Source organism: Haliotis rubra, unplaced genomic scaffold, assembly GCF_003918875.1.
Source record: "Haliotis rubra isolate DU_JTF1 unplaced genomic scaffold, ASM391887v1 Scf165, whole genome shotgun sequence".
NCBI lineage: Eukaryota > Metazoa > Mollusca > Gastropoda > Lepetellida > Haliotidae > Haliotis > Haliotis rubra.
Window position 1 is genome coordinate 1582044 of NW_025765614.1, and position 12723 is coordinate 1594766.

General features: G+C 38.0%; 1 protein-coding gene across 1 annotated transcript in view; it reads right to left on the bottom strand.

Moving 5' to 3' along the window:
- Positions 1–10797: 10797 nt before the first annotated feature.
- The window catches only part of LOC124271966 (zinc phosphodiesterase ELAC protein 2-like), a 31862-nt gene continuing 29936 nt past the window's right edge, over positions 10798–12723 (bottom strand). Inside the window, exons 20-21 of the mRNA XM_046707137.1 lie at positions 12366–12510; positions 10798–11428 (exon numbers count right to left, since the gene is read on the bottom strand). Coding sequence (XP_046563093.1) covers positions 11186–11428; positions 12366–12510 — 388 coding nt within the window. The 3' untranslated portion in view covers positions 10798–11185. The remainder of the gene's footprint in view (positions 11429–12365; positions 12511–12723) is intronic.

Below are 12723 nucleotides of genomic sequence, written 5' to 3' on the forward strand. Positions count from 1 at the left end.
GACCGTATGATACAAGTCAAAACAGAAACGTTATGTCAATCTCTGATGCGTTAACAGTAGGGCTATTGTTAGTGTCAGGGTTACCATTTCGGCGAGCATTAGTGTTGGGATGAGCATTAGTGTTCTTGTTAGCTTTACGTATAGAGTAGGTTAGAGATAGGATTAAGTTGAGTGTCTGCGTTAGGATAATTCTTATGGTTAGGGTAAGGTAGGGTTAGGGGCGTGCTCATCAATCCTTCATGTAAGTTTTCGGAATGAGGTTAAGGTAATTAACAGTCACATTCAGGTATTGCAAGTGTTGGGTTGTTAATAAACATTATGAAAATAAACGACAGCTATGGTATGGATATTGAAATTGATTCCATGCTTCAGTTCTTCTATATTTGTTTATAAGCCGTTAATCAGGCAATGTCTAGTCTGCGATTATTTTCGGCTGTTATCCAGGATGGAGGGCCATTTAGCGAGAAGAATACAGTTGGATAATTGTAAGCCCTATGCACAGAAAAGGCTTGAGGGGAATATCACAAAACCTACCATCTCTGCAGTGACTGATTGCCTGGGCGTCCTCGGCTTACTGCGCTAGACATGTCCAGCCTTTATTCATCTGTGGTATTCAACTACTCTCTAACCCCGTTTGCTATTCAATAGTCGTTCTTTGAAAGTCCCAAAGCATCCAATACTCGCCTTTTAGACACTGGGGTAGCCTTTGAATTAAACCAGTTTAATCCATGTTAGTTGACGGTCTGACCTTTTCAACACAAGGATGTCCAAATACCCCTGTTGGTTTTGTGGGGTAATCTTAGTTTTATTCTGGCTATCAATATGTCATTGATATTGATTAAAAGTTAACGTGTTTCACAGATTGACAATTCTCCTGCTGTGGTCATTTATCAGAGTTTCCTTGGATTTGCACATGGCTTTGTGCCTCAGACCTAGCCATTATTGTTGTGCATACATTGTATTTGGCTTTAAGAGGAGAATAGGATTAAGCACATGAAAGAGACAAATGCACGCTCACAGCTAATGTTATTGTCGACAAAATGTGGATATATTCGCTCCAAAATAGAATAAAGCTGTGTCAATTGTATGATTCCGAATATATCATAAGTATGTGTTTATGAATTACTATCAGACAGTAACGAAACAAGGTTACCTTATCCTGATCCATCCGCCGCAAATGTCACAAAACGTGACCATTCTTCAACAGTGGGCATAAGTTGCTAAATACTGATAGAACACACCCAAAACATATATGTGCACATAGCACGACGGGTGTGTCTGGTGGGGAAGGTGTATTCTCGTATTGGCAAAGGTAGAATATTTCTCTGTAGGAAGTCCCGGCAGGCATTCACTAACGGTATCTCCTCGGATGACGTGGCATTGGACGTTTGAAATAAGGCTGTGGTATCGACAGGAAATACCCCTACTTGCATTGTTAAAAACGGAGATCCAATCCATTGGCCATCACTTAGAATGAAAGTCATTCGTAACGTTGATTGATGGATGGGCATCATTCTACAGAGTACATATAGACAAGTTGTTTAGACATGTACAGTGATGTTAAATAATATAGTGTAAAGGATGGAGACACGGAAACATGGAGAGAAATGAAGATAAGAAATGATAAGCGGTGAAAAATGATTTAACCGCAAATCTTCATCAAATATATGTGTACAGAAACAAAGCAAAAAGAACAAAGACACAGAACCATCATCTGCCCATATACCTAAATCAAATACTATATTTCACTATTTACCTTGGAGCGTGTTACATTACGTGCACATTCAGAAACAGCGAGTTAGTTCATCAAGCCTTTATCAAGTCGTTAATTCTGTCTGAAACACTACAGGAGATCAAACATTTCGTCAGCTCTGATCTTTATTAGATAATTAACTGCTGTAGGGGATTAAACATTGTCAGCTTTGTACTTGAATTATTGTTAATGTATATAAACTTTTTGAGGTTACTAATAGTCTGCAACATGCCGTTATCTAAGTCGGTCGCTGTTTGAAATTTTATGCTTTGCGTTTGCGTGTCATCCGCGGCGTTATTTTTGAACAGTCAGTAAATTTCAGTTATCAGTAAGCTCACCCCTGTGTCTTTATACACGCAGTTTTATACGGTTTCTAGAATCCTGTATGTAGTGTTAGACTTCTTACACAACTTGAAGTCCAAGAAGCAGCCATAGACCTCATTACAGGGAACCCTACAGACAACCCTTCACAAACAACTAACTACTCACGCAGCTCTAGAATTCACTCGTACATCTTGGTACAAGGATGTGAACAGCACAAAGCACTTGACTTTTTTCCAAACACTATCAGCCAAGATCACCCATCACGCAGGCCCAAACACAGACAAGTAGCATGTCTGGAGATCAAGCACATTTTGCTTGAATGTGTTGACGTTTCCCATATTAGACAACGTTTTATGTTCGTACTTTATGTGAACTTTTTAAAAACGTTTCTAACCACTTGAATTTAGCATATTTGAAAGAAATCAAAATGTATGAAATGATATAGGTTTTTATTTCAGAGATCATTCTTTTGTCCTTGAATGTGACACTTGACTGGCATTTTTTGCATAAATATACGCAAATGTCTGATAAATGCTGTCAAACGTATTTTTCTAGATTAAAAGGCTTAAATATATATTGTATATATACACAAGGACTTCATTGGAAACAATCGTCGGGACCCATTTTCTGTGCAGTACAATATAGACCAAGTGTATGCTTTACTGGTGTCATAATAAGGTATTTTTCCTTCAATTTAGGTACACGCGTATTGTTTGGTTTCTCTGTGTGGTAAGTGTGTAATCCGGATTGATTCATGTTTAAGAAAGTAGTCACAAAATATTGTAAGATACAGACAAGGGAAACTTGATATGAAGCCTCAATAAAACAAATTCATGGTGCAGTGAGGGCTTCGTTCCCAGTCACATTTGTTGTTCTTAGTCTCCCACTGGCCTCTCATAATTATGTACCAGTTGTTATTCAATTACATGTTCTTGTTAATGTTAATCTGCTGTTGTCAAAACATACTGTGTATATATACCCCTCTACATCTGGTTGTAATCACTTTTAGCTTGATAACGATGTAAGAATCTACATCGAAACGTCGCTTTATGCAATAAATAAGAAGTTGTCATACATAAAGTTGTATGTTTCATTTTTGAGTCACCAACTTCTAGAATGCCCATCAAACAATTATTGATAACTGTAAAAGAATATCTTCACCACTACACTAAACATGCGTAATTAGTAGGCAAGTATCCGTAAAGGCATGAACATTTTATTACTCTGGTGGTGTAACCTATTCTTCATGAATACATTGTTGATATTTTAAAACTAAACCTGTGAATTAATAAATATTGCAAAGCAGTAAGAAAACAATCTGACAACATTCTGACAATCAAAATACGTAATAGAAAGAAGTGATTATCATGTGCAAATTGAAACTGACGTCCTCATAATACAGTTAATGCATTTCGTTCCACCTGTATCTAATCAAGCGATGTTTAGCCGGATGTCTGGACGTGAAAACAGCGGACACCAATATTTCAATCACACCGGAAGAGTTGTCTAAAAGAGAGCAGTTCCAACAGCATTGTGTCATATTGGAATTTCAGCATCTCGCGGTAAAAGTAATTATGTCAGCTGATATTAACTATTTAGATGTATATCGTCTTGTGTGGGTTAATGAATGTTTCACTGAGGTGATTTCTACTGACCTATTAATGAGATGAATTTAATTACATGCGGTCGATTAACAGCCTGGAGTCTTTGTTAGTACATCCGAAACCACAGGATTACAACACATGACATAAGGTTGTGTAGATGAAAAGCAGGTTGCATGACTTTCAGAGTTTAACTGCCTTTGATGCACTAAATCTATTAGTTTATTCACTGTGTAAAACATTTTATCGCATTTATTTTTACGTTTACTAGCAACTGGAAAATATATAAGCTGTATGTGCAATGGATTCTCCAGATTACGTTCCTTCCTTGATAATTCCTCCCATACATAACATTGACAGTGAGCAGATTGACATGACATCCTTGAACCCATGGCATATTGCTAGCGTCACCTGTTCGTGGTCTTAATGGAATTGACTTCTCTGGTAATGAAACTGGTAATTGAGTTTCAAAATCGCCACAGAAGTGCGGAACGTCCATTCGAAATTGCGATTGTATGTCTGTTTGGTATTTAAACAGGACTCGTCTGTGAAACATTTGACAATAATCATTCAAAATCTGACATCAAACTGCGACGAACTATTCAACATTAATAGCACATCTGTCAATATTGTAGACTATATTTCACCAGTAATGTATACAGTTATCAACTGCAATGTAAATTTCAGTCTGGTTATACTGTAGGCAGTAGGCCCATAAAACAAAACGAACCTACATTTGTGTGTAAATGTTGGTGTTGGAGACTCATACCATACTTGTCTACCATAACTTTAACCATGTTCGAGGGTGTTAATACGTTTGACAATGGCCTGCCCTCGTTAACTGTCTGCCCACGTTTCATATAGCAGTATTCACAATCAATGTTTACAATTTGATGGAGCTGGAATACATTAAATTTGACGATATGTGATCTCGACTCTTCTTACTGTGCTAATTTGAATGGAAAGAAAAAGAGAGAATATGGAAATAGATAAACATTCCTGAGACTAATCTCAATGAATATTGTTCTACGGTGTCAAGTTCTATCCCACAATAAAATGTAGTGTGAGGGAATTTCTACGTCCGAGAGAGAGACTGGGTGATGACCTCTGCTCTTGGCCACCCACCAAAAGAGAAAACACTGAAGACTGTTCTCAACCCGTAATTTATATAAAGATCAATTGCAGTCAGTGAGCTGGAGGCCTTGGGTTTTTTGGTTTTGATGATGAGACATACTCCTTCGTGAAAATTGTACGTGTAAGTAACCCACAGGTGTGTGCCCAAAGGGTTACGACGAGGTTATGGTCAGATGAAATTAAGACTATATATGAAAACACCACTCATGCCCATTGACCATACATAATCGCATCTCACAAGATTTCCCTTTCAACTGAAGACAGGAGTAGACTCGGACCCACATTTTTGCACAAAGAAAACTCCGTGGAGCACTTCGGTTCTAAGTAAACCTAAAGGTTTCAAGCAACCAGGGGCTCCTTTCACGAAGCAACCTTTACTAAGGTTAACCTTAACTCCCATTCTTTAACACTGCACTTAGGTTACCTTTGTGACTTACGATCACCTTAGTGCTTCCTGAAGGGGCCCCAGATCAACAAAGAATAATATGACCACCGTCTGTTCAGACAACAATACAAGGTACACGTACATGTAGAGTATTGAGACCTGTGGGTGTAAATGTTCAGCTCTAAACTTACATACAACATCTATGAGATGACGCATACATCTCCAATAGCTGACTCAAAGTGGACATAAAATACGTTCACATTATTTTAGGTACAAAGAAGTCATCTACACAATCCGTGACTGAAATATACAGTGTTCGGGGCCTCGAGTTTCGAAGCTCTCTTAGCGCTAAGATAGTCGTAAGTGCCATACATTAACATTAGCTTACGACTATATTAGCGATTGACGAGGGTGATCTGGCTATTGTGAATGGTGGTCTATAGCTCGTATTTTATTAGTATTACATGTAATATTGATCTTTGTGTTGAATAAAGTCTTTTATCAATTGAAATGATTCAAATTGTGATAACTTGCTAATGTTTTACTGTCCTTTGCGACAGATATTTCTTATAGTTAAACCAAATGTTTCTCGTCACTATATGGCCGAAAAACTGCCGATGTGACGTAAAATTTAACTCACTCACTCACTCATATTTCACGTGGGGGAAACGCTTTGCGGGCACTCGCGAAAACCACATGCAAACCAAGTCAGAAATTCATCTGAAAGAGCACGGAAACACATCGTTCAAGTCGAACTATAGAACTGCATTGGACATCAGGTCGGTCACAAATACTTCCAAGTTTGAAATGACCTCCACTTGTTTAGAAACCTTTGCCGATGTCCTCAGTGATATAAAGTTGATCAACAACATTTGAGTCGTATGAAGCTCTTTGAAATATTCATTGAAGATGAAATGTAGAGTATCGTTTGTGAAAAAATACCGGTGAACGCAAAACAAAACATGCAACAATTTATATCCTTTTACATTTTTTCTCACCACTTCAAAGGTTAAACTTCTACTCCAAGAAATTAAAGAGAGAGCTTCATACGTGTTTTGGATGGCAATGAGTCTCCTGCGTCGGTTTATCATAGGCAACACACAAGTAACACGTTACACTTACAATCATTTTTGCATGCACCGCACCACGGGATTAAGTGCACTTTTTCTTTAATCAAACTTTTGGACATTTATGGATACTTTATGCGCAAAATGTTTCTAAAACGCATGCTTATACGTAAGGTGCATCTGAGGCTTCCATCTCGGAACTATCTATATTTCATTCTTTCAGACACCAACCACCCAATACATCTCCATTCTTTGACACTTATCTACATGCACATGAATTTGGAATGGATATATCAGGAGAAAAGACACAGTTTTCGTAGGATTTTGTTAAAAATAACATTAATTTATGTCCCTCTTTGTCGAATTTAGAACATAACAAAGTAAATGATAAAAGCAAGGTGTGAATAAATTCGTGGTCAACATGAAAACGAATATTTAGCCATCGCTGTGTCGGTTATCCCAGTGGTCAGTGCATAAACTGATATTTCTTTAAAGTATCGGCTAGTTATATCCGGGAATCGACCACACAAATATTGTTTAGCAAGTCGAGAAGTGAAATTATCAGCGCGAGACGCCTAAATTTCCCCTGTCTCAATGCATTAGGACAAATCTTAGAGAATGTCCTCACTGAGGCCTCTGGAGCCTGGTATATAGATCGTGAACAGTAAGTACTAATAAAGGGGACTTAAGTGATATATAGTGTCACGTCACATTAAGGAAGAATGAGAGAATGCGAGACTATGTAGAAGAAATATTTTGATCTTCTGATCAGTTTTGAAATATGAATATTTGGATAAATCTGTTTCCAGAGAATCGAGGATTATTGCTTTAGGTGACTTATGTAGAACTAGATCGCATCCCTGTCTATTTCTGTTATGATTAACAAGGAAACTGTGTATTAGGTGGTTATGCACTTTAACATTGTCATAAATTTGTTCGATCGTCTGAACTGCTGTGATTTCTTTCCAAATGTTGAAGGGATTGGAATCGAATCCATAACATGCCTCATTATTCTGTCGTCACTCGCCATTTTCTTTTTTTTCAAAACACGTTGTCTGATAACGTGTATTTTCAAACAAATAGAGTTTAGGTTTCACAACATATCGGATTACAACAGATGATCATTTCAGACGTCGGCCGTATTACACATTAAGTCGTAGTCTCAGTTGCTAGATTCCACTACAATGTCTGACAGACTATAACTTTGCCAGGATTGTCCCTGGGGAACAGGCTAATCTTACTCTGATATATAATACATACGTGGAGCAGTAAGACTGGAGTTGTTGCTAGCCGATGGTTGACGGGCCTCATCAAGTGACGCGGTTAAGTGATCCCAGTATGAAGGAACAGTCTCATCAGCCACTGTTGTCTTACAGCTCTGCCTCACTGACGAGCCAATTATTTCTCTGATTTTCTATATTTGTTCATACACTACGATGAGACCGCATATTGACAAATATTAAACGTATTAGCTGTCGTGATCAGATATTGCGTCTACTTTCAGTCAGACGGAAAACAAACACCATTCTTCGTCGGACTTGATGCCGAGGACATATTCTGGAGCACTATTACAGATGAACATATCTCATATATTCCGTGATTACTTCTACAGCAGACACGCTGTCGACGATATGTCCATATCATATTTAACTTCTTTTATTAGGAGACCTCGGAAATTTGACAAAATATGATGGTTAAACTGTTCTGGTTTCATGGCAGCGTAAAATATCTATTAACTAGTTTACATTTTCACGATCCCGACAGATTCAGACGTTCGTGTCGACATTTATATATTCAGGAACTCATGTGGCTTGAGACAGACGCCAATCAGTTTATCCCAGCAACAATCAACGCAGCGGACAAGGCTCAATATATTACGATGGAAATCTAACACTCGTCATTTGTCCTATCAAAATATGATTATTCCTCAGTTATCATTTCGCTAAGTTTGGTCACTTTTATTGTTTAGCGTTACTGAGTAACTTAAGCTTAAGAGGTCTCCCGTTTATGGGGTACTGTAGACATATGCACCCCAGAAACTCATGTGTAACCTTATTAAAACTGTAACACAGAAGTTACTGTGTTCGCCTGACAATGGATCTACGGTTCTAGTCTCTTCAACGACTGCAGGAAAGCTGCCACTGGCGTATCGGTTTCAATCTGGGGAATCTGGGAAACGCCTCTTTGATGATCTGACTACATAACGATCAATGAAACTGTTGGGCACACGAGGCGAAGCTATTTAAGTTAGGCATTATTGAGAAGTTCTCCTCAATCTAAAGGACTGCAACTATTACATGAACAAAAACATGAACACAGAGACATCTTTTTCTCTATAGTTTCAATCTGAAGTTGTAATCCGAACATATATTTTCAAAATTCACAATACATAAGTTTCAAGTTCATGGCTTCTTTTGGTTCTGAAGAGACATATGGGGTCCACATAAGAATCAGAGGTTACTGACACATTCACAACCAATTCATGGCTAGAAACAATACCTATCTGGAACTTTCTATTTCATACGTTTCCACTAATGGAAACTAGTCCCAATCTCTCAACACTAGTTCTAGCACATCAGCTAATTTCTCCTCCTATACTCGCTGCCTTTAAAGTAACCATCATATGTGTACACAGATAATCAGTATCATATTCAAGCTATAAAACAAATAATCGCTCTTTATTGAGATTGATACTCATATATCGCATTACTGGTCTGATTAGACGAAGTTATTAGATGTTCTGGGCCATCTCACTTGGCAACCAAACATACTAAGCAGAAAAAGAAACGTCAGTTTGGAATTTTTCTTCACAGAAACGGATAACTGTAAACTCATTTAATGTTTTGATTGTATATTTTTTACATCTCCAATTTTACCTGAGCATAGACATTCCTGCCCAAACTCAGAATGGAACCCAGGAAATGGTCTCAAAAACGTAACCTGATCTCGGAGATGGTACAGTGTTCTCCCTGTTTTTCATATAACTCATGCTGCACGTGCTGTTCACAAGGACCAGCCCTATAAAATGCAACCCAAAACCTCGTTGAAACATTCACATTACAGCGTCAGCAGGATGCCCCTTCTCATGACAGCTCAGGGAAACCAGGCGCTAGGAAGACGTGAAGCTGGTGACACTGAACAAGCCGCCCCCGTACTCGCAGACCAAGGTTGACCACAAGACGACAAGACCGCCATGTTGTGCGACAGCATGTACAGAATCCCTTCACGCAGGCATCCGAAACAGCACGCCAGACAGTGGGAACACACGGAAAACCAATCAGTACTGATCAGTACTGCCAGAGCTACACGGAACTTCCTACAGCAGAACGGTGTCAACATTATGCAGTGGCCAGCCCTTAGTCCTGATTTAAACCCAGTTGAAAATCTTTGGGATGAAATTCAGAGGAGACTGAATAATGTCATACCAAGGCCGAACACAGCCGATTTATTGCGCCAGGCCTTTCTCAGAGTGTGGTTCCAGGTGCCAATGGCCTTCATCAATCGATTGGTTCACTCCATGCATAGACGCTTGGCTGCAATTATTGCCGCTCGTGGTGGTCACACTAGATACTGAAGTCTAGAGTGTGAATGGACTGCAAACGCTTACGTAATGTCTTGGAATTGTGTGTTAAGATATTGCACACAAAAAATGCTTTTGATCGCTTATTATGTTCATTTCTATAATGATTTCATTACAGTGCCTATCTAATTTTGAATTCGTACTGACGGGGTATTGTTTAGTATAGTTGGATTCAGTTGGCACAAACACTGATATCTTAACTCTTGGCATTCCACATGAAGCCATGAAACTGATTTAATGACTCAAATATTTATATATTTAATACTTATGACAATACAAACCTCCTATTACACATTAACATTCACATGTTTATTGCTTATCCATAAAGGAAGAAAGAAATAACATCAGATTTTGAATTGTATAACTTGTATGTAAGATATTTATTAAAAACATGGTTTTCTTGCTCAACAAATGATTCAAAAGAAGCTGATTTGTTATAATGAGTGTAAGTTAGTGTTCTCAAAGTGTTGACATGGAGATTGAAAATGACACATGGACATTTTATTGTCTGTCATTGGTATGGTAACAAGAAGCATGTTGAGTTTCAAAGAGTTTTTTTAATGGGAAGTTAGAAGCTCTGTGACATCTCCTTGAATCGAAAATTAACGAGAATTGCCAAGAAGGCTGTGCATTCAGAAACTTGAGAACCAAACATTATTAGTTCAGATAATGAATTATCACCAAACACCAAGACAGTCACCATGACCCTCTGAGATGAATTTGATATATATGCCAGGACATTGCTAACAATAGCCTCAGACAATGTGTTTGATATGTATGGCTAGGAACAAATATCCATGACAAAGGTTCACATTTAATGTACTAGTATGATGTGTTCAATTGAAACATGTGAATTGTCTGATGTCACTGAACATGCTTAATACCAACCTGTAATAAATTTCTGAAAACCATTTCCCTTTGTCAGCTTGAACATATTCACAAAGAAAACTACATTTTGGGGTCTTATTTTATTGCACTGACAAATATATGTCTACAACATTACTGTACAGGGGTCTGTTTAGATTCAATTACGCAGCACTCAAATGTCAACGGTTCAACACAAGTCACCCATTCCACAGAGACCAATCCCAATCGAAATGAGATCAAATTATCACATATCGTGTAACAGTATTAAAGGATTCCAAGACAGATGGATCTTTGAGAACTTGGTCTTGTAACATACACGCCTAAATACAGACATGACACAGCATGAGCGGAATGCTGATAATTGATTGGACTCACTGATGTCCATTTGTGTCTTTGCGAGAGGATGTTTCCTTCTCCCATTTAAAATCTGTGAATCTCAATCAGATCCCAGTGGGCTCCCTACTGAGTGCTAAGCTATGTTTGCACAACAGAGTGAGCCTCTTCTTCAGCTGCCTCCGATATCTCCAGGGCCTTTTTATCATCTGTCTTTGGCTCCTCTGCTTCTGATGTACTTGCATTTGCCATTAGGTCTTTTATGAGGATTTTCTTTCTCATCTTCTTTCTGCTTTTTTCTTCCATGTCGTTGTAGTGATCAGCAAATATAGCTTTCATTGCCTCAGTGAAGAGAGGCAACAAGGGGAGATCACTCAAGGTTACCTATTGGAGAAGATATGATACATAATGAGCATGTCCTGTAAAAAGGCTTGCCTTTGCTGCTGATGCGATTATTACTAAATGTATTCTCTATTTCATAATAAGGCCAAGTCAGGAGACTATTTTGACAAACAATATTCAAAATCATTAATCTGAACAGCATGCTTTTTAGAGAATTATCAAGTAATAACTTTCAGCATTAATGTTACATAACGACATGTTGGACTAACAAGTTCAGCTAATCATTGTCATTGAAATATTTTCTGCACAGACATCAAGGAAAAACGGACAAATAAGAAACACACAGCAAACTTTCAAGTTAATCAACAATGAATGCAGTATGTAGTATGATAACATATTGCTGCAATACAGAACCGTTCAATGTCACTTCAATCAACTATATTTGTTTCCAACTGATTTATATGCAATGGATTATAACACTGATCTATTGCTATTATTATTGCTATTACTATTTACATCGGGATGTTAAAGACATTATGTAGGTTTTAGAAGTCATTTACTTAAAGTACATTGAGCTGAGTTTTACTAAAGTAGAAAAGGTATGCCCTATACATGTAAAAATCAGGAAGGACACATCCACTGCAGGTGCTTTTGGATGACAACTGATAAAGCTATTTGAATCACTTCATGTTCATAAAAACTGTAGACTGCAAGTTACACATAACTGAAATTTCCAGTATGATAAGAGATATTGTTGAAATTCATGGTGTCAGTTGTTGAACGTTTTCAGACTCACACTGAAACCCTGTCTCATGAGTGAGTGAATGAATGATTATGGTTTTGCGCTGCATTTAGAAATATTCTAGCAATATCACAGTGGGTGACACTAGAAATAGGCTTCAAACAATGTACCCATGTGGGGAATTTTACCTGAGTCTTCAGCAAAATTCAAACATATTGCCGAAACAAAATGTCTTACCCTCATATTGTCGAATGCAAAGCCCACATTATCTGTGAACTTTCCACTGACCAAAGGCAACTTTGCATATCTCTGACTGAAGTGGGTCAACAGGGTAAACTTAGCCTCCATCTGGTGTCCTATGCCAATTGCTTGTGAGGTGGTGCTGGAACACAGAAACACTGGAGTGAGTGAGTGAGTGAGTGAGTTGGTTGCTTAGTTTAGTTTTACGCCGCACTCAGCAAGAGAGAGAAGTAGAGAACTAGTAGGACAGGACTTTGTTTTTATCACTATACAGGCAAATTATTCACACAAAAAAATGCCAAACATTAACAAAATCAATTCCACAGTTTTAGAGCTTCAGATTTTAAACCTGCTA